This window comes from Equus przewalskii, chromosome 26 (genome assembly GCF_037783145.1).
Source record: "Equus przewalskii isolate Varuska chromosome 26, EquPr2, whole genome shotgun sequence".
NCBI classification, from domain to species: Eukaryota; Metazoa; Chordata; class Mammalia; order Perissodactyla; family Equidae; genus Equus; species Equus przewalskii.
In genome coordinates, this window is record NC_091856.1 from 31,114,496 (window position 1) to 31,136,672 (window position 22,177).

General features: G+C 54.5%; 1 protein-coding gene across 17 annotated transcripts; it reads right to left on the reverse strand.

Moving 5' to 3' along the window:
- Positions 1-3,135: 3,135 nt before the first annotated feature.
- Positions 3,136-21,914, reverse strand: ST6GALNAC6 (ST6 N-acetylgalactosaminide alpha-2,6-sialyltransferase 6). Of its 17 annotated transcripts, XM_070595543.1 has the most exons (8): positions 16,183-16,282; positions 15,011-15,065; positions 13,980-14,243; positions 13,282-13,372; positions 11,045-11,224; positions 8,415-8,821; positions 5,344-5,451; positions 3,136-4,654 (listed from the first exon to the last, which is right to left on the reverse strand). In XM_070595543.1, coding segments are annotated over exons 3-8 (978 nt in total). In that variant the 5' UTR covers positions 13,982-14,243; positions 15,011-15,065; positions 16,183-16,282; the 3' UTR covers positions 3,136-4,464. The 17 variants fall into 17 exon arrangements, with proteins under 17 accessions (XP_070451644.1, XP_070451640.1, XP_070451633.1 ...); XM_070595539.1 differs by lacking the exons at positions 13,980-14,243; positions 15,011-15,065; positions 16,183-16,282 and adding exons at positions 20,503-20,925; positions 21,205-21,914; XM_070595532.1 differs by lacking the exons at positions 13,980-14,243; positions 16,183-16,282 and adding an exon at positions 21,205-21,513.
- Positions 21,915-22,177: the final 263 nt, after the last annotated feature.

Below are 22,177 nucleotides of genomic sequence, written 5' to 3' on the forward strand. Positions count from 1 at the left end.
TGAGGACATTATGCTAAGTGAAATAAGCCAGTCACAAAAAGACAATATTGTATGATTCCACGTATATGAAGTATCTAAAATAGTCAAATTCATATAGACAGAAAGTGGAATTGTGGTTTCCAGGGGCTGGGGGAAGGGGAAATTCAGAGTTGTTAGTGGATATAGATTTTCAAGGTGAGATCTGTTTCACAACAATGTAAATGCAGTTAATAACACTGCTGAACTCTACACTTAAACATAGTTAAGGGGGAGGGGCTGGCCCCGTGGCCGAGTGGTTAAGTTCGCGCGCTCCACTGCAAGTGGCCCAGTGTTTCGTTGGTTCGAATCCTGGGCATTGGTTCGAATCCTGGGCATTGGTTCGAATCCTGGGCGCGGACATAGCACTGCTCATCAAACCACGCTGAGGCAGCGTCCCACATGCCACAACTAAAAGGACCCACAACGAAGAATATACAACTATGTACTGGGGGGCTTTGGGGAGAAAAAGGAAAAAAATAAAATCTTTAAAAAAAATAGTTAAGGGGTAAATCTTATGTATTTCTTTTTTACAATAAAAAAATTTTTAATCTTAAAAAACTGAAAAAGAAACTATTATAAGTACCTGTATTATTCTGTATCTGAGTCTTAACCATATTTAAGTCTCTGTGAAAAACACAATTCTACCTTTTTGTAATTCTATTTGAGAAAGTTGGAAGTTTAACTGGCTTTTCAATCAACCAAATGTCTGCTTTCAAGTATCTGTTTGAATTGTTTTCTTTGCATACAAACTATGGATTTTTCTCACCAATGCTGGAATATTAAAGTTTCAGGATTTTTCTTCTCAGCTATAACCCAAAGGAGGGAGGGAGGAAGAGCGGAAGGGAGGGAGGGAGGAAAGAAGAAAGGAGGGAAGGAGAGAAGGAGGGAAGGGAGACAGGGAAAGAAAAAACTGCATGGCGGAAAAATCTGGAAGCCTATACTCTAGACTGTTAACAAGGAATAGGACTGGGCAATGCCCGTGCTTTCTATCCTCTATCATTTGTACGGCTTATATTATTCTATAACATAGAAAACATCTGAAAACATAAGAATATAAAGTGAAACGAATTTTCTAAAACGTTTAAAAAATACTTTGGTTAAAGAAAGAATTCTGAGACTTGAAAACGAGCCAGCATGGGGGATGCATCTGGGGTGGCCTCACTGCGTGGTTCACAGCTGGATCCACATGTCAGCGGGCAGGGCTGGCGGGGGAGCATCGCAGGGCACAGCTGGAGTGGCTGCTTCGGGAAGCACATACAGGGTTTGCAGCCGCTGCTCCCACCCCCAAAGAGGTATACGCAGGGATTCGGGGGGGCCCTGAACCCCAAACGAGGAGATGGGTTTGATCCTGGCCACAGTGAGGAGCCAGTGAAGGTTTCAGAGCAAAGAGGACTGTGATGATGTGGCTTCAGGAAGCTAACTTTGGCTACGAGTGGACCAGTCTCCGCTGGGTCCCATCTGAGGCGGTGAGAGTTTGTGGAGTTAAGGACCAGGCCCCAGGCCTCCTGCCCTCAGTGTCCTCCACCAAAGTCCCACCTCCTGATACTAAACTGAAATTTCCCAGAGTCCACCCCCAGGAACTGACCCCTCTTGACACCCTCCTACTGCACCTCCCTTCATGCCCTCCCACGGGCAGAAGAGCCATGGCATTGTGGGAAAAATTCTACCTAGAACCCTCTGCCTGGCCCAGAGTCCCAGAAGCCTTTGCATGGGGCTGGAAGGGTGCCCTATTCTCATATCCCCATTCCCATGCAGGGCCTTGGGCTGCCCACATAATGACTTTGCAAGGAGTCCCTGTCCCTCCAACATGCGTACCACCACCACCGTTACTGTGTCTGGTCAGCCTGGGCCCTGGGCCCTGCAACCCCCCCAGCCTCCTGCCTGTCCTGCGGCTGTCCAAGCAAGGACGACCTCTCCAAGCAAGAAGGACCGAGGCTTTGCCCCGCCTCGGGCTGCCACTCGTGGCCTTTTGCCGTCTGCCCCAAAGTGGTTTTACCTCCCATTGCTCCCTCCTGCCGCAGCTTCGCTGCCTGCTGCCACCACTAGGATTTCGTTGGGGCCATTCTTCCCACCTGACATTCCCTCCCTCCTCCACTGCACCTGATACAGCGCCTGGCACGTGGCTACCCATTTGCGTGAATGTATACGGGAAGTGAGAGACAAATGCGGGGTGCCATTCTCCCCTCTTGGCGCCGGGGCCCACCATCCCCGCTGGCCCAGTGCCCGGGAGAGCTCTCTTTCCCCGTCCCCAGCAGACCGCCCGCCTGCCCTTGTCTCACACAGTCACCCTTTGTTAGACCACTCCCAAGGGCATCTTATCTGCCTAAACGGATTGTAATCTCCCAGAGTCACTGACCCCTTCTTCCTGCCAACACGGAGTCAACAAGCCCTTTTGCTGAGAGGTTGGTGGCAGCAATTCGGGGTCCACGGCTCATCACAACCCGCCCCCCCCAGGGCTGTGGCCGTGCCCAACTCCCTCCCGCTGGGCCCTGCAGGAAATTTTGGCTCCCTGCCCCCAGGGCGCCAGGCCCCAGAGCCAACCTTGGACCCCGCGCCTGCCCTGTCCCTCCTCCCTCTAGTCCCCCCAGTTGCCTTCTATGACAGGGATGTCATTTCCCTCCCCTAAATATCTGCAAGGCTCTTCCTTGTCCTTCAGGCTTCAGGAAGAACGTCACCTCCTCAGAACTTCCTCTCACAGAGCCCTGTTCTTGTCATCATAGTCCTTATCACTCAGTGGCCTGACTGGGACAGAACCTGTGGTGGGGGCCCCTCCCCTCCCTAGAACTGAGCTCGAGAGCAGTGTCTGGTCTCATCTCACCCATGAGGGAACTGGGGCTCAGAGAGGTGAGGTGACTTGCCCAAGGTCACACAGGCAGGGGGGAGGCAGGACTGGAAAAGCCAGGTGGCCTTGGCTCCAGAACCCCACACTCCCCCAACCCCCTGAGCGGCCAGGTCGCCATCCAAACTGCAAAGTGCACGAGCCAGTGTCCGTCTGAAAAAGCTGGCCGTCTGCTTGTGTGTGAGCTCCCAGCTGGGAGAGTGGGGCACTGTCCGGGGAGGCCCGCAGCCTTGGGCCAGAGAGAGCCGAGCTCGATCCGGAAGACACAGGAGACGAAGTGGGAGTTTAGGTGCATTTATTCCTGTACAAATCATTACAAAACCAAGTCTGGAGTAGCTGCCGGCCCCCACCCCACCACCCCAGTGTGCAATGGCTCGCTGCTGGCCTCTGCCTCCTCCACCTGACCCCTCTCACTCCACAGCCTCCTCCAGGAAGCCCTCCAGCCTTCCCTTCCAGGCTCTGGAAGACCAGGGGGCAAACCCACCCCACTGAGGCCCAGCAATAAAGTGCCTGATGTAGAAGCCAGAACCCAGGTTACAGAGTTCCTGGCCCCCTAGAGCCTTCCCAGACCCAGGTGGGGAAGACCCTTGGATAACTCCAGCAGCTGCGGACAAAGGGGCTGCATGAAACCCCAGTTTGGCTGGGATCCCCCTTTCTCAGCCCCAAAGGCTCCTCTAACAGGTGGAAAGCCTCACAGTCAGATGGCAGAAAAGAGAGCCTGGCTCTTTAAGAGCCAAGCTAATAGCAGCTGGGCAGAGGGGCTGAGAGAAGAGCTGAAGGTTTGTCCCTTTCCTATCAGAGTCCCCCAAACCCTGGGGGAGTTTGCGCAAAAACACCGTCTACTTTCCAAGAGGCGGTGGAGAAGGGAACCCCAGACCCCCAGGGAGCTGAGCCCCCCAGCAAGGGTGGTGATTGGAGGTGTCCAGCCTTAGGGAGGACAGGCTCGAGGCGGTCATTGAGGGAGGTGGCAGGGGGTCACAGACTCCACGTTAGAACCTGACACAGGCAGAAAGGTGCCCAGAGAGGGGGCAAGAGGTTTGTTCAAGGCCACTCTGGGCAGACCGAAGATCCAGACGCTGGCCTCTCACCTCTGGGATGCCCCCCAACACAGACAACCCCACAAATGCCCTGGGCCGGCCTTCAGACAGCTCCCACCCTCACACAAGCTCTCTTCCTGGCTCTGGCGAGTGAGGGGGCAACGCAAAGCTCCCAGCTCCTTGGGACAGGACGCCATTGTCCCAACCAAGAGGAAGTGATTTGAGGTCCATCCTGGGGCTCTGAACCAAGACCTCATGGGAAAGAAAACGTTCTTAGCCTCAGATTACGCAGAAATACCCTGATTGACTGCTCAGACCCTGACTGGACAAGAAATACCCTTGACACCCCTGATTAACCACACCGAAGCCCAAATCCCTGATTGGCCAAGAAATACCCACAAGCCCTGACTAGCGGGAGGATACATCCTCTTCAAGGCCTCGATTGGCCGGGAGACACGCGGGCCAGCCTCGATTGGCCGGGAGCTGGTCCTTGGTCCGGCGGCTGGGCGGAGCACCGCTCCTCCCGTGCCCTTGGCTAGGGGCCCCCCTGCCCCACCCCCGGCAGGCGGCCTAGGTCCAGGAGGGGTGGGAGAAGGTGATTCCGTACAGCTGGGCCCAGGACGAGAAGACCCTCTTCTCGGTGATGAAGCGGTGGTGGTTGCCCTTCCGGCTGTGCTCATTCTGGATGTAGGTGACGCACTCGTCCGGGCCCTTGGGCTCGTAGTAGTGGTAGGGCATGCGCTGCGCGCGGGACCCCTGGCTGGGCAGAGCGGACGGGGCCGTAAGGGCAGGGTGGGCTCCCGAGAGGGCCTTGCATTTTCCAGCTCCTGACCTGCTGTAGGACCCCAGTGGGGGAAATCCCTGCCCCGCCCTAGGCCTCAGTTTCCCCATCTGTAAACTGGGTGTAGGGTGGACTAGGTTTGTGACCATCGAACTTTTTTTTTTCCCCTAACGCAGTGGAAACTTTTCCTTTCCCCAAGAGGGTGGCAGGGTAGGGGAGTGGTAAGGACTGTGGGCCCTGGAGCCTGGCCCTGGCCCCTTACTGTTTGTGGGACCTCAGGCCACTCACAAAACATCCTCCTCAGTTTTTCTCATCTATGAAATGGGGAGAATAACGTACCCTCCCCCCCCTTAGGGTCCCTGTGAAGAGTAAATAAGATAATGAACATAGCCATGCTTGGTCCATGGTCAGCACTCAGTAAAAAACTGCCGTCACCTCGTGGGCTTTTCATATAGCAATAATAATCACAGCTATTATTAATCTACAAACTCTGGACCCCTCTGAGCTTGGGGTGGGGGCCCCTGCGGTAGCTCCAAGGAGCCTAGCTCCCTGCAGAGCAGTGCGAATCCCATGAAACAGAGGACCTCAAAGGCACTCTGGCCAAGGTTTCCAGGCCCCCAGCTCCACCGTGCGGCCAGCGACTGGGCATTGTCCTGGGGGGGGCTCACCTGCAGTAGTCAGGGGGGATCATGCCATAGACGTGCACGTGGTCACACAACTCCACCGCAATCACCATGGTGAACCAGCCTGTGCTCAGCCACGAATGGGACTTCTCCCTGGGGGCAGAGAGGGGTCATGATGAGGGGGCAGGCAGGGAGGAATGGTCAACCCCACAGAGTTTCCCAGAACTCCTCCCACTCACCCGTTGGGGCACTTCCCCTACTGCAGTACCCCCAGCCCAGCCCAACGGTGGCAGCACCGGCATGCTGGCAGAGGGCCTGTCTGGGCAGAGCTGAAGGGCGTGGAGAGAGTTCCTTTGAGAGAAAGAGGAACGGGGCATGCTGGGGATAAACTCCTGGAGGGACTGGTCACACTTGGGCAGGCTGGGAGTGACCATAACCACAGAGCATGCTGGAAACAGCTGTGCCCACGCTAGGAGCAAACTCTTAAGGGGAGACTAATTAGAGAAGGTCATGCTGGGAGTGACTACAGGTTCAGAAGTAGCCAGGAAGTATGAAAGGCATGGAAGGAAGTTCTAGCCGAGAACCTAGAGCTGCACTTCCCTCTACAGCACCCACTAGCCACATGTGGGCGTGGGAGCACTTGACACGCAATTGAGACGTGCCATCTGTCAAATACACACTGGACTTCTTAGAGAGTATGAAGAAAAGAACGTAGACTATGCCACTGATCATTTTTGATACTGATTACATGTGGAACTGAAAATATTTTGGATATATTTGATTGAAGGTGGTTCTTTGAAAAGTTTAAAAGAGAATAAACGTCTCATAAGGTTGACAAAGAAGAAGTGAGACAAGACACAAGTTACCAATATCAAGAATAAAAGAGGGGCTGGCCCCGTGGCCGAGTGGTTGAGTTCGCACGCTCTGCTTCAGTGGCCCAGGGTTTCACTGGTTCGGATCCTGGGCACGGACATGGCACCGCTCATCAGGCCATGCTGAGGCGGCGTCTCACATGCCACAACTAGAAGGACTCACAACTAAAAATATACAACCGTGTACCAGGGGGCTTTGGGGAGAAAAAGGAAAAATAAAATCTTAAAAAAAATAATAATAATAAAAGAGAGGATACTATCACAGACCTTGTAGACATTAAAAGAATAATAAGAAAACCATAAAAAACTACATACGTGAATTTGACAACTTAGATGAAAGGGGCCAATTCCTTAAAAACTACAAACTACCAAAACTACCCAAGATGATAACAGATAACCTATAACTATTAAAGAAATTGAATTCAAAGTTTAAAACCTTCTGAGAAAGAACACTGCAGGCCCAAATAGTTTCACTGGCGAATTCTACCAAACATTTAAAGAAGAAATAACACCAATTCTTTACAATCTCTTCTAGAAAATAGAAGAACCATTTCCCAATTCATTTTCTGAGGCCAGCATTACCCCGATACCAAAACCAGGCAAAGACAATACAAAATAAACTACAGACCAATAGCTCTCATGAACACAGATACAAAAATCTCAACAAAATATTAACAGATCATATCCAGCCATATATAAAAAGAATGATACACCACAACCAAGCAGAGGTAATTCCAGAAATGAAGGCTGATTCAACATTCAAGAATCAATCAATATAATCCACCATATCAACAGTCTTAAGACAAACCACATGATATCAATTGATACAGAAAGACATTTGATAAAATTCAATATCTAGTAATGATAAAAACTGCTAGCAAACTAGTCAGAGAAGGGAACTTTCTCAACCTGATAAGGAGCAGCTACATAAACCTACAGCTAACATCGTATTCAAGGATGAAAGACTGAATGCTTTCCCAAAAGACTAGAACCAAGGCAAGGACGTCTACTCTCACCACTTCCAATACAATTCAACGTTGTATTGAAAGTCCCAGCCAGTGCAATAACGCAAGAAAAAGAAATAAGAGGCTTACACATTGGAAAGGAAGAAATAAAACTGTTCTTATTTGCATGTCCTTACAACATGATCATCTGGACAGAAAATCCCAAAGAATCTACAAAAATCTCCTAGCACCAATAAGTAAGTTTAGCAAGATTACAGGATATAAGGTCAACACACAAAAGTCAATCATATTTCTATATACTAGCAATGAATAATTGGGAACCCCCCAAAAAATGTGTTAAATATCATTTACAATAGCTCCAAAAATTTTTAAATATTTAGGTATAAATCAAATCAAATATGTACAGGATCTATATGTTGGACATACTGGGTTAAATGAAATATATTAAAATTAATTTTACCTTATTTCTTTTTACTTTTTTTTTTTTTGAGGAAGATTAGACCTGAGCTAACATCTGCTGCCAATCCTCCTCTTTTTGCTGAGGAAAACTGGCCCTGAGCTCACATCTGTGCCCTTCTTCCTCTACTTTAAATGTGGGACGCCTACCACAGCATGGCTTGCCAAGCGGTGCCATGTCCGCACCTGGGATCCGAACCGACGAACCCTGGGCCACCAAAGCAGAACATGCACACTTAACCGCCGTGCGACTGGGCTGGCCCCCCTTTTTACTTTTTTAATGTGGCTATTATAAAAATTTAAATTACATTTGGGGCTCACATTATATTTATATCGGACAGCACTGGCCTAGCTTTTCTAGGGAGATGAGTCAGAGCAAGGCATGCTGGGAATGATGTATCCTTAGAATAGAGCATGCTGGGAGCAACTGTGTGCTTAAAACAAGACGTGCGGAAAAAGTCAAGACCTTCCATGAGGCATGCTATGGGGAGTTCTGCTAGAAAGATGCTAGGAGTGATGCTAGATCTTTCTAGCATCTCCTAGAAAGATGCTTAGAGCAGAGCATGCTGGGAGCCTTTGTGCCTTCAGAGCAATGTATGCTTGGAGGAAACCCTCCTGGGGAGACAAGCCATACAGAGCTGTTGGAAATGACTCAGGCTAAGAGATGGATATGAAAAGAACTCCCCCAGGAAACCTGACCAGCGGGTGGCAAGAAATGACCACACCCTCAGAGCAGTGTATGCTGGGAGCAACAGGCCCACTGGAAGGATCATGCTGAAGGGAGCACAGGGCTGGCCAGAGGAGGCAGGCAGGAGGCTGGTACCTGTCCTTGCCCGTCTCACCCCGGAAGAGGTCATCAAATTGGCGCATGCGGCTGGGAGAGACGGCATAGGCCTCCAGGTTGGGGAACGCCAGGCCTGCTCGCTGGATGACACGCACGAGGCTGCCCTGGGGCTTCCGCATCCTGTCCGGGGGGCCCCAGAAGATGAACACGGTTTCGGGGGTCCGGTTGACAAACTCCTGGGGCCTTCGCAGCACACGGAACACGCTGGAATGGGCCACCACGCGGAAGGTGGTCTTGTTGCCCACATCGGCTGAGTAGCCCGTGGTGGGGGCATCGTTCATGCGGATTGTGCACTCAGCCCGCTCGATCTCAGGGCCCAGCTTGGTGCCCAGCAGGTGGCTGGAGCTGGTGACAATCACACACTGGCGGCACCGGGAGGGCAGCGTCTGAGGGGGCAAGAAAAGTCAACACTGTCATGACCACTTGGAACCAGGCCCTATGTTCCATACATCCAGGCCTCCAGGAGGCAGGAATTATTACCCATTTTAAAGACAGGGAGACAGAAGCCCATTCACTCAACATCCAACAAATATTTACAGCAAGCTGGCTAGTGACCCAGTCCTGGGGACAGGGCAATGAGCAAGAGGTCCTGCTCCTGCCTTCAAGAAGCTCCCGGTCGGGGAGACACACAGTGAGCAAGTAAAACATTAAAAAATGCCAGGTGGTGGGGCCGGCCCCGTGGCTGAGTGGTTAAGTTCGCACACTCCGCTACAGGCGGCCCAGTGTTTTGTTGGTTCGAATCCTGGGCGCGGACATGGCACTGCTCATCAAACCACGCTGAGGCAGCGTCCCACATGCCACAACTAGAAGGACCCACAACGAAGAATATACAACTGTGTACCAGGGGAGAAAAAGGAAAAAATAAAATCTTTAAAAAAAAAATGCCAGGTGGTAAGTAAAACGTGCTAGGAAGAAAATAAAATAGGGGCAGAGGATGAAGAGTGACAGGAACGGGGGCTCCTCTAGAAAGGTCGTCTGGGGAGGCCTCTCCCAGCTGAGACCTGAGGAGGAAAAGTAGCTTCAGAGGGAAAGCATTCGAGGCAGGAGGCACAGCAAGCCCAGAGGCTCCAAAGTGGGAATGACCCTGGCGTGCTGAGAAGCTAAAGAAGGCCGCTCTGCTGGGGCAGAGGTAAGGAGCGGGGAACAGGACAGTCATACAGGATGTGCCCGAGGTCACACAGCAGAGGAGGACAGGACCCGGATTTGAACCCAGCTCTGTAGGACCACAGAGCCCCAGCCTCAGCCTAGCTCCCCAAAGAGGAGGGACCTCAACTCTCAAAGAGGACATCCTCCCCAGTGCACCCATAACATTTCTGTGTCACTCACAAACAAGAAACCACCTTGTCAGTAAGGAAAGGTTGTGGAGGCTGCCCTGTGCCTCTGTTTCCCCACTGAGGAAATGAGCCAGTTGGAGCCACATGTTCTCTGGGGCCTATTTTCTGCTCATGGAATTCCTGTTCACTATTCAAGGCTAAGCTCAGGTGCCACCTCCTGCAGGCAGCCTTCCCTGAGCAAAGCAACCTACTCTTAAGATGCAGCAACCTGTCCCATGTACCCCAACTGATGGCCTTTCCAGTTCTGCGGAGCTCCAGTTTCCTGGCCTCCCCATCAGGCTGCAAAAGGCTACAAGCCAAGCTCCGCCCCATCCCTTCTGCATGCCCCACACTCACGCTGCTCCACTTTCTCCCCCGTTCCACCTTTTTCATTTCTTTCAAGGGTTCTTAGGGTAGAGAAAGTGTCAGTTGAGTGTTGCTCTGTCTCTGAACACCTGCCAATGGGTCCTTTCCCAGCGAGGGTGTGTCCGGAGCCCAAGGCTCTACACACTGTGTATGCTAAGACCTTCAGAGACGTAGAAGGGTTAGTGAGGGAGGAGAGAGAGGGAGGCAGGGCCTCGGGAGACCTCCTCCTCCTGGAAGATGGAGTCCATGCCAATAATTTTCTCTCTGGGTGAACTCCAGAAAGACAATCTGAGTTTTGTGGCAACCCAAGGCAAACAGAAGCCCCAGGAATGACTTTTGGCCTGTCTACACAGCTGCAACTCACCAGGGGTAGGGCAATACTCTGCTCTTCCCCTCCCTTGCTGTGTCGCCTTGGACGAGTGACTTCATCTCTCTGAGCCGCGGTTTCCCCATCTCTTCAAGGGAGATAACAGTGCTGACCTCACAGGGTTGGTCTGAGGATTAGTGCTGATCACAGTGCCCAGCACACAGCAGACACTTGACAAACAGCAGTCACTAATATTACTGTTTTTGTGTTGTCAAGTATGTCAGTGTCCTGCTCCCCAACTCTGTGTGGACTCTCCAGCAGAGAGAGAGGTCAGTGAAAACCAGGCACACCTTTCCAAAGGGATTCTGACTCAGGAGATGGAAGGATATCAGCACTAAAGGTGGGGCCTTGGAGAGGACTGAGGCCCAGCGAGGGGCAGGGCACTTGTCCAAGGTCACACGGCAAACAAGGGGCTGAAGGCACTGGACTCCTGGAGTCCACCCTTTCCGTTAGCGTGGACGGAGAGAGTGGAGAGAAGGAGGAGGAGGGGGCCGAGGGGTGGGCAAGGGGGAAGACTAGTCACCAGGTGGCTCCCAGGGAGCTCCCCAAAGTGGCCGCCCTACCTTGTTGCCAAGAAGGGGGACATAGCCTTCGGTGATGCTCCACTTCTTAAAGTCGATGGGCCGGCGGGTGCGGCCCCGCAGGGAGCCATAGTGGAAGACCTCATTGGCACTGTTGGAGCTGTAGAGGATGAGGATGGTGATGAGGGCAAAGAGGATCACGAACACTGCTGACCGCTGCTCCTGGAGAGGGGAGAGGCTGGTGAGGGCCGGCCACCTGCAGGCGCGGCACTGCCCCTCCCTCCTGCCTCTCACACCCAGCTAACTCCTGCTCTTCATTCCAGACCAGTTCGGCACCGCCTCCTCCAGCAAGGCCTCCTCCAGCCCCCTGAGCACCCTTATCACACTGCATTCAAACCACCCCCGGGCCCCAATCAGACCGTGAGCTCTCAGGACTGGGACCCAGTCAGCCTTGCTCCCCACAGCATCCCAGCTCCCAGCACCTTCTCCTCTCTGGCTGCAGCTGGAAGGATGCTTAGAGACGGGTGGGTCATTCAAACAAGAGAGTCCAGGTCTTCCCCAAACAGTAAATCTCCATAAATGTTTATCATTCATTTAAACCTAGAGGGGGTGGAGCTGGTCTGGAATCAGGCTGCCTGGGTAGTCGGTGCACCAACACGTCACTGACGGGGCAGGCAAGTGATATCCAAAGTGTCCACTGGCATTTATTTGCTCAGAGTCAGCAAGGCTGGGTGACACCTGGGTGTCCTGGCTCCTTGTGTGGAGTCCCCTGTGCTGGTTAGCGATGTGTTGCTTCTCAGCTCCAAGTTCAACCCTTTTCTTAAGGAAGATTAGCCCTGAGCTAACATCTGCCACCAATCCTCCTCTTTTTGCTGAGGAAGATTGGCCCTGAGCTAACATCCATGCCCATCTTCCTCTACTTTATACGTGGGATGCCTGCCACAGCATGGCTTGACAAGCGGTGCTTAGGTCTGCACCTAGGATCTGAACCAGCGAACCCCAGCCCGCCGAAGTGGAATGTGTGAACTTAACTGCTGTGCCACTGGGCCAGCCCCTCCAAGTTCACCCTTTTTGCCTGCTCTCTGAAAACGGATCTGGGCCCTTTACATGTCTTTCCTTGTCATCTAACTGCATATTAAGCTTTGTCAGTAGAGGGCACTGGAGAGACAGTGCAGGAGGAAAGGTGTTGGCTTCCTGGTTCTGGCGACTTTGCACCTGGTTCCGGTGCACTTGCTCCTACAATGCACATGGCTTCTCCAGCACCTGCTCTGCCCCAGTGCCCAGTGGCCAGCACCTGCCTTCAGGAGTCTGAGAGCAGAGTGCCTCTGGCTCCTGCTGTGATCACAACTGCTCCAGGGTTCAGCTCATGCAGCACACTCAACCACCTGCAACACCCACTGGACCACAAGCGTCCACCCCATGGAGCAGTTCTGTATTGAGCTTGGCGTGCCTCCTAGGAGTCACCTGCTGTGAAGAGCCCTCTCTGTAGCCTGGAGGGTGGATTTATGACATCTCCCACCGCACAGCACCAGTGAGTTCTCTCCATCCAGTGGGCCACAGCTGTGCCCTCTCCAGCAAGGCCTGGATCTCAGCCCAGGGGTGGTGGCTGCTCCTTACACCTGCTATTCCTGTGTTCCTTAGAGTTCCAATCCCTCAACACTCCGATGCCCAGTTATAGTTAATAATTCTTTACATTAAACTCTCCCGTTCAAATTATATGTGTGGTTTCTCTTTTCTAATTGGACCCAGACTGATACACCCACATCACCCCATCCCAACCCTCAGGCACTGCCAAGCCTGTGGTGCAGTGGATCCCAGGAAAGGGGTGGGCAGGCCCAGGCACACAGTAGGTGCTCAGGGAAACATGAATGAATGGATGGTGGGGAATCCTGACACCCTCAGAGTGACACTCACAACATTCTGTCATCTTTGACTCTGACCACTGTCCCCTCCCCCAGCCTTCCCTTCCCCCTCCCTAACCCCCAGCCCCTGCACAGCACTCCACAGTCACCTTCTTGGGCAAACCTTCGCCACAGATGGACCAGTCAAGCCAGGAGGACAGAGCTGCACCTCGGCCCAGAGAAAGGCAGGAGCCTGCCCAAAGCCACAGAGATCAGTGGCCACCGCAGGGCTCAAACCAGGGCCTCCCAGGCACCAGCTGTGTCTTGGGGGGGAAGAGAGCCTCATGGTGGCCTGGATCTGAGGCAGGTCCAAAGGAGCCCATTTCACCGACGGCAGTAAGAGGCTGAGATGGGGACAAGAAATGAAGGGAGACTTACTCTGTTGCTACTCATCTCTCTCTGGTGTCTACTGAGGGGCAGGGGCCAGCGTCCTGCAGGTGGCCCAGGGGGCAGAGACGTGGGGTCACACCTGCAAGCCACAGAAAGGGTTATGGCCTGGGTGCCCTCCCCTAGGTCCAGCTGGTCAAATGCTACACCCTCCCCACCCGCGCCAACTCTCCTACCCACCCATGACTTCAGGGCTCAGGGCTGTATCCATTTTGCAGATGGAGACACTGATGCCCAGAAAGGGCAGGAAGATGCCTGAGGTCACACAGTCAAGGGGTGGCAGAGCCCTGCCTGCCTCTCTGCCCCCCGCTCTCTCCCACTCTACTCCCTGAGCAGGGGCCTCCTCACACCCTGGCTCCCCAGGCAGCTGGCAGGCCTAAAGCTCCTCTGCTGGGGGACCTGCTCCCCACCCCGCAGAAGCCTCATTCACACCCCTATTCTAAACCTTGCCTTAGTCCCCATGGCCTCAGAAAAAAGCAACATCCTGGTGGGTCCCAAAACTCCTCTGTACTTGCACCCTTCCAGGTCTTGCATAAACTATGTTCTCTGTCTGGAATCCCAGCCCTCCCGCACCCTGCTCACGCCCACTCATCCTCCAAGCCTGGGGGCGCCGGGAACTTCCCCTGCGGGTCACCCCTCGCCAGGCTGAGAGCTCTCTGAGGACGCAGCCGGCACACGTCCTCACTCACATTCTCTGCTGTGCCTCCAGAGCCACGTGCACGGGTGCAGGAGGACCGATGAATGACTTCCTTAATTAATAACGAGTAAGATCTTGGGGGTTAAGGGCACAGACTCATCTGTCAAGTGGCTACAGCCACAGCCCCACCCTCAAAGGGTGGGTGAGGAGGCTGGGCCCGGGCCGTGAGGGGACAAGCCCAGCTCTGCTCCACACTCCCCAACCGACCCCCCATCCTCGCAGGACCTCACTCCTCTCCAGATCTCAATTTCCCCACCTGTCAAAAGGAAATAAGTACGTGTCCAGCCACCTCCAGCAGACTCAAGGACAGAAGACATTAAGGGAGGGAGAGTGTGCAGAGGGAGAAACCGGGGCCTCAGGATCCCCAGCTTCGTCCTCCCGTCCAGGGGCCTCCCAGCTCCCGCCACTATCTCCGCCCCCTGACCCAGCCGCGGTTTACTCCCTACACTGCCACCAGGAATAGCCAAAGAATCTCACGCCGAAGGAGGCTCCCCCCAACACGCCGCTCCTGATTGGCCACGTCCTGACTCCGCCCACTACCAAAGCCCGCCCCCTCTCCCCGGGAGTCCCCCTCCCTCCTCCCAAGCCTGGTTTCGGATTTCTCCCGGGCCAATGGTCAGGAAGGCCCTGGGACAGTCCCCGCGGTACAGATCAGGAAACTGAGGCTCATCAGAAGGGAAGAGTGGCTTGTCCTTGAACTCACAGCCCGTCAGGGCAAAAGACAGGAGTCCAGAATCCCAGGGTCGCCTCATCAGCCCTGACACTACCGGCATTCCAGGCCCTCAGGGGTCCAGCCGCCTCCCTGAGGTGAGCTCCCCCTGTCTTGAGGGATGCTCCATGCTCCAGACACACTAGAGCACGCCGGTCCCCAGGCCCACCCCCTCATTCCCCACCTTTGCCTGAGCAGTGCCCTCAGCCAGGACCACCATCCCCCTGGTCAGCCCTGTCACAATCCTGCTCTGAGAAGGCCATGGTCAGTACAGCATCTCAAGTGCGACTGCGTATCCCGGTTCCACCACTTACTGGCTGAGGGGCCTCGGGCAAGCCATGGGACCTCTCTGAGCCTCAGTTTCCTCATCTGTGAAATGGGAATAATAAGAGTAGGTGACTCACAGCGTTGTTGCAAGGATTCGAGCAGATGTGGCAAGGGAAGCACAGGGCTTGCAAGTGCTCGGTCAGTGCCAGCAGCTGTTAGTCTTGGGGTTGTCCATTGTTCAACCGTTCAAGGCCAGCCTCACCACGAGTTTGCCAGTGACACACTCCCCCCCTTCTCTGACCCCCAGCCCAGCCACTTCCCTCTAACACGAAGGAACGCATGCAGGGAGCCGGGCTACCCATCACCCACTCACTGAATCCTCCTGGCAACGCTGCATGATAAGGGCTCTGATTCCCCATTTCACAGATAAGGAGACCGAGGTCCAGAAAGGCAAAGCGCCTTGCAGGGCAGCCCAGAGCCTGCTGGGGACCCTTGCTTGTTTACAGAGAGCAACCCAGGGCTGGAACGGGCCAGGGGCCACCCAGTGCGCCCAGGACCTGGCTCGGCACCACACCCGGGCGCAGGCCTGTTGGGAAGCGACTTGCTCAGGCTGGGGAGGCGGCAGCCCGGAGCGCCGGGCCGGGAGCGTGGACTCAGCCCCGAGGCGGGCCGCGCGGGCCCCGCAGGACGCCTGAGTCCGTAGGCTAGAGGTGGGGGCCACACCCTGCCCTCTGTGTGCGGGCTTCGCCTCTCCCCACCCGGGGAGTCCTCCCGCAGGGTCGGGACGCCCCCACGATCCGCGTGGGAGGAGGGCTCCGGGGAAAAGGGGGAGGGGGACTCCTAATTCCGAGATGGGGGGCGCCAAGCCAGTGGATCCACCTAGGGGGGCGACTCACCCTCTGCGCCCCCCTTTGCTGTTCCCTCCCAAACTCCCGCACTCCGGGGGGTCCGGAGCCCTAGCCCCAGCTAGGAAGAGATGGGAGGCAGGAGGGTGGCAGGGACCCCGAGCTCTAATGGGGTAGTCAGCGGCAGGAGGCCCCGCGAACCCGCGACAGCCCTTGGGCGCAGGGACCGCGATCTCGGGGCGCGGTTGCCAAGAGAGAGTAGGTCTAGGGGAGCCCCCGGGGCCCCCGCATCGATCCTTATCCCCACGGCCCCCCCTCCCGCCGGCACAGGCAGCGCCCCCTCCCGCCGCCCGCCCCGCGCCGCGCCCGCTCACCTCCCCCGGGGAGCGCCGGCCCCCGCGGCCCCCGAGCCCCTCACATGGCGCCGGGAGCCGAGGGCCGGGGTCCGCGCTCCTCCGGCCGCCCAGGCCCGCTGCAGCCCGGCCGCCGGGTCCTAGCGCCGCCGCTCGCCGCTCGGGCCTGGGAAGCAGGCGGAGCCTCGAGGGGCCGCGGGTGGCCCCGCCCAGGGGCGGCGCCGGGGGCGGGGAAGGGTGAGGGGCAGGCGACCCCGGGCCGGGCCACGTGAGCGCCTCGCTGACCCCTCTGGGCAGCCCACAGGGACAGCGACACTGACAACAGCTTCTGGAGTCCTCTGGGTCAGGCCCACTTCTATCTCGCGTTATTGACACCACGACCGGGATGGGGAAACTGAGTCCCGGGGCACCCTGCGCTTGTTGAGTTTCTCCCTGGCTCCCCTACCCCGGGCCTCCAGAGCCCAGTACCCAGTAGTCACCCTGGGTGAACTCAGGGATCCACCTTTGGATTCAAGTCCAGCTCTGCCATCTACTAGCTGTGCGATTACTTACCTTTCCCCTGCCTCTGGAAAATAGAACCACCACCTCAAAGTGTGTTGTAAGGATTAAAATTGCTATGTTACTTCTAAGTATCAGGGTATTCATTGCATCATTTTATGCCATGGTGAAAAATAACTTAGGTAGCCATGATACCGGCCTGGTTAAATAAACAAATGCACAGCCCTGTGGAAATGCACGATGCGGATCAAGATGCACTGACAGGAAGAGATGTTTAAGTGGAGGATATTTAAGTGGAGAAAGAGAGTTAGAGAACTGCATCTCTATAATCACTTTGGAAAACATGCTATAAAAATTTGCATTCCACTCCTGGGTGTATACCCTGGAGAAATTCTTGCACATGTACACAACAAAGTTCAGAGCAGCATTGCTTGAAACAATACAAAACTGGGAACAGCCCATCTATCCATCCACAGGAGAATGGAATTTTTTTATATTTTGGTCTGGTCACCATGTGGAATATTATATAGCAAGGAAAAATGAATGAGCTACAATTATATGGATGGATCTCAGAGATATGAGGGGTGAAAAAGACAAGTCTTGGAAGACAAACGAAACTATACAATACATTGTTTAAGCCTACAGTGGCCGGCAGATCACCTCTCATAGCTGGGGATGGGAGACAGCTTTTGCCTATCAGAGTGATTAAAGTTTTAAAAGCAAAACTCAAGAACAGGGGCCACCCGGTGGCACAGCAGTTAAGTGTGTACATTCTCCTTCTCGGCGGCCCAGGGTTTGCTGGCCTGGATCCTGGGTGGGGACATGGCACCGCTTGTCACGCCATGCTGTGGTAGGCATCCCACATATAAAGTAGAGGAAGATGGGCATGGATGTGAGCTCAGGGCCAGGCTTCCTCAGCAAAAAAGAGGAGGATTGGCAGCAGATGTTAGCTCAGAGCTAATCTTTCTCAAAAAAAAAAAAAAGTCAAGAACACAGTTCCCCCCCGTGGGGGATGCAGGGACGTAGGAAAGGAGAGGAATGCGGGGCTGTGCTGTTCAAGTAATGGTCTGCTCTTTAAGTGCAACACAGGTTCAACAGGTTCATTATATTATTATATCTTCTAACTTACAAGAAGGATGCATGCTGTCATTTGTGCGTATCACAGTATTTAAAAAGAAAAGTGAAAAAAAGAGGAAAAATAAATCAGATGAAAGTAAGGAGATATCTTTTGCTTGTTATGGTGATTAAAGTGTTAATAGTGTTTATTACCAGAATGGTGAGATGATGGGCTGTTTCTTTACTTTTAGCTTAACTATATTTTCCAAAAATTTTAGGATAATGGTCACATAATGTTTTTATATTTAAAAACTTATTTTGGGGCCCGGCCCAGTGGCGTAGTGATTAAGTTCACATGCTCCACTTTGGCAGCCTGGGGTTCACAGGTTCAGATCCCAGGCACGGACCTACACACTGCTCATCAAGCCAGGCTGTGGCAGCGTCCCACATACAAAATAGAGGAAGATAGGCACAGATGTGAACTCAGGGCCTATCTTCCTTAGCACAAAGAGGAAGATTGGCACAAGATGTTAGTTCAGGGCCAATCTTCCTCACCAAAAAAAAAAAAAAAAGAAAAAGGGGGCCCAGTCCTGTGGCCTAGTGTTTGAGTTCAGAGTGTTCCACTTCGGCGGCCCAGGTTTGGTTCCCAGGCATGGACCTACACCACTCGTCAGTGGCCACGCTGTGGCAGCGACCCACATACAAAATAAGGAAGATTGGCACAGATGTTAGCTCAGGTGAATCTTCCTCAGCAAAAACAAACAAACAAACAAAACCACTTATTTTTAATTTATAAAAAAAAGGAGCTGCATATATAGCATGATTCCTTTCTTAAATACAACTATGCCTCTATGTTTGTAAACACACACAAAACCTGTCTGGAAGAATCCACATGGGATTACCAGTGGTAGTTTCCCTTGGAGAGGGGATGTGGGGCGGAGCGGTGGGTGCTGCCTTCATTTTTTGCTTATAAACTTCCAGGTTGTTTGCACTCGACTGATTTGGTAAGTTAATACCACTTTGTTTTTAATTAAAACAAAAGGCAGCAGGCCCCCAGGGTCTGGCCTCCAGGCTGTAGAGACACAGCCCGCTAGGCAGTGGGGGATACTGGGAGGGAATGGGGAGGGCCACAAGTGGATGAGGAGGCTTCCTGCCCCTCTGGTGTCTACCTCCATCTGCTTCCTGAGCCTCAGCCCCAGCCCCACCCCGGCCCTGCTAGGAGCCTGACCCCGCGCAGGGCGGAAACCACTGAGCTGGGGCAGGGCAGTCGGGCAGGAAGCCTGATTAACTCCACTTCTGGGGGCTCAGAGAAGGGGAGCCCCTTGCCCGAGGTCACTAAGCAAGTTGGAGGATGCCCCAGGGGTGGAGGCATCTTATCCCCAGCCCTTCTTCCTGCCCCAGGTCAACGACCTGGCCTCCAGGAATAAGAGGGTGCGGCAATGCAGGGAAGTACAGAACCACTATGTCATATGCCTGAAACTAACATTGCATGTACTTAAAAAAAAAAAGGGAGGGTGTGACAGTCCAGCTCAGGGTCCAAATCTGGACCTGGAGGTACCCCCTGAGGCCTGCTGTGTCTCCAGGCCCAGGCTCACTCCAGGAGGCCCTGCTTTAGGGCTGGCTTCCCTTTCCTGGGCCCAAAACAGTAACCACCACGTCAGTAATAATAATGATATGAGAAACAACAGCTCCCGTGTGCCCAGTGCTTTTTCCTGTGCTAAGCACTTTGCAAACGTACCTCATCGAGTCCTTAAAATAACCTATGATATGGGTACTACTGTTACCTCACTTTCCAGAGGGAGAAAATGAGGCCGAGAGGATACTCAGGGGCCGGAGCTGAGATTCCCCCAGCGCTGGCTGATAAATAACCACAAGCCAGTCTGCTCAGAGCCCCAGGCCTGCCCCACACCCACACCCGCACCTTCACCTTCAAGGATGTGGCTGCGGCTGATCCTGGTGCCACTCCCTGAGGTGGCCTGGAGCAAATCCTCCCCACCAGGCCCTCCCTGTGGTCTGGGGCAGATGGCCTCTGCTTCAGCCCTTCCTGTCCCAGGGCAGGCACCTGGTGTGACCCCCCCCCCCCACCCCCCTGTTCTTACCCTGTAGCAATCGTCACACTGTCAGGATCTTTCCCTTCCACAGGGTCTTGGAGAGACCCCTCAGAGAACTCCTCACCTGCCACCCCGGCTCCCAGTTTAGAGATTGAAACCAAGACCCCTAGAACGGCAGGACTTGCCCAAGACTCCCCATTGGGTCCTAGACAGCTGGGGTGGGAGCCAGGCCTGGCGACTCCAGCCTGTCTCCCTCTGGGCAGAGGAGCCCGAGGGAGCGGCCGCTGGAAGGGAGGATTCCCAGCAGGCAAGGACCTGCGTGCGTACGGAGGCTGCTGCAAGCACACATTCCAAGACCTGGGCACTGGGTCTGGAACGGGGACGTGCCTGGCTCTTCACAGGCAAAGGCTGGAGTGGCCAGGCTGGCCACGGGTGCCCACCAGTACCCAGAAGAACCCACATCCTTTCCTCACCTGGCCAGATGAGCTTTGAGTGTAGGTTCCTGGCCTGACTCCAAGATCCTTCTGGAGGAGGAGCCCCTTAAGAAACCTCCAGGCTGAGGCTCATCTGCCTCCCCATCTGTCCCCACGAGGAAGTAGGCAGGTCCCCCACGAGGAGACAAAGGTGCCAGGGTGTGGACAGGAAAACAGAGGCCCAGAGAGGGACTGCACACAAAGATGCCCCCCATACATACTCTTTGGAGCCAGGAGGAGGCACCTGCCTTCCCCTCACTTACCTCCCGGCAGCTGCAGGAACTGAGGTGGCAGAGAAGGGGGGCTCCTCCGAGAGCCTTCAGTAGGCCCCAACCCAGTCACCAGAGAAGCCAGGGGTCATCTTCATCCGCCTGGGAAGTGGCTGGTGGACTGCTCCTGCCAGGCCACCACCCAGAAACTCACAGTCTGGGCCAACCCAGCAGTAAATACCTCACGCACGGGGCAGGCCCAGGACAGAGGCACGCTGTGCACGGGGCCAAGGGGCTGGGCCAGCATCTGTGTGGGGCGCAGGGATGAAGCAGGAGGAGGAGGCACCTCCCGGGAAGGGGCTGAGGTCGAATCCCATCAGGGGCTGCTGCGAGCAGGGAGCCAGCTGACCCCAGTATCAGGTGCTAGCCCTGGGGACAGGCACTTTACAGGTGTCCTCTGTCTGAATTCATACAATCCTAGAAGGTAGGAACAACTTGAGAACCTTTTTTTTTTTTTTAGGAAGATTAGCCCTGAGCTAACTACTGCCAATCCTCCTCTTTTTGCTGAGGAAGACTGGCCCTGAGCTAACATCCATGCCCATCTTCCTCTACTTCATACGTGGGATGCCTGCCACAGCATGGCTTTTTCCAAGCAGTGCCACATCCACACCCGGGATCCAAACTGGCGAACCCTGGGCCCCCGAGAAGTGGAACATGCAAACTGAACCACTGCGCCACCGGGCCAGCCCCAAATACCTTTTTTAAATGTTAGTGCCATCAAGTCGATCCTGACGCCTCGCAATCCTGTGGACAGCAGAGCGGAACCTGCCCAGTCCTCTGCACCATCCTCTCACCTTCGGGGCTCTATCAGACAGTGTTCTGCTGCTATTCATAGGGTTTGCATGGCCACTTTTCTCCGAAGCGGGTGGCCAGGTCCTTCTCCCTAGTCTCTTAGTCTGGAAGCTCCGCTGAAACCTGTCCACCGTGCAGTATTTGAAATACCAGTAGCACGGCTTTCACCGTCACGTAGCCACCACAGTATGACAACCGACACACAGGTGGTGTGGTTCCCTGACCAGGAAATGAACCCGAGCTGCTCTTAACCACCTGACCCCCAGGGCTGGCTTTTACAGATGAGGAAGCTGAGGCCCGGAGAGAAGCACTAATCTCCCAGGATCCCACAGCAGGAAGTAGAGGCAGAATGAGGCCAGGTCTGACTCCAGAGCCCCGCCTCAGAGCCCGGCAGTTCCCCAACCTCCTGCCTGCTGGGTCACATCCCACTCTTGCCTCTGCACCACACCTGCCCCAACACTGGCCACCGCCAGGCAGCGGCTGTGTTTCGGCTGCCAGCCTGCTCCCTCCCACCACAGGGCCCCCTACTTCCCTAGCTCAGGGCTCTCCTCCCCCCTCCCATGGTTGCAGAGCCTTCTGGGCCCGCCTGGCACTGTGTGGGGGAGGCAGAGCATAAAAGGCAGTGCTGTCAGCCGGCCGGGTGCCAGGTCCCCAGGCTCTGAGAAGGCTGGGCATGGGAGGTGGGGCACGCCAGGACAGTCAGACTCCTTGCCACCACCTGCTACATCATTTGTGGGGTCCAGTGCAAAATAAAAACGCGTGGCTTCTTGTTAAAACAAAAAACTAAGAATTTCAAGTCGGCAACAGCAGAGCATTAAGCTAAGCAGAGCGCCCCGAGCAACTGCACAGGTCACATGCCCATGAAGGGGGCCCTGAT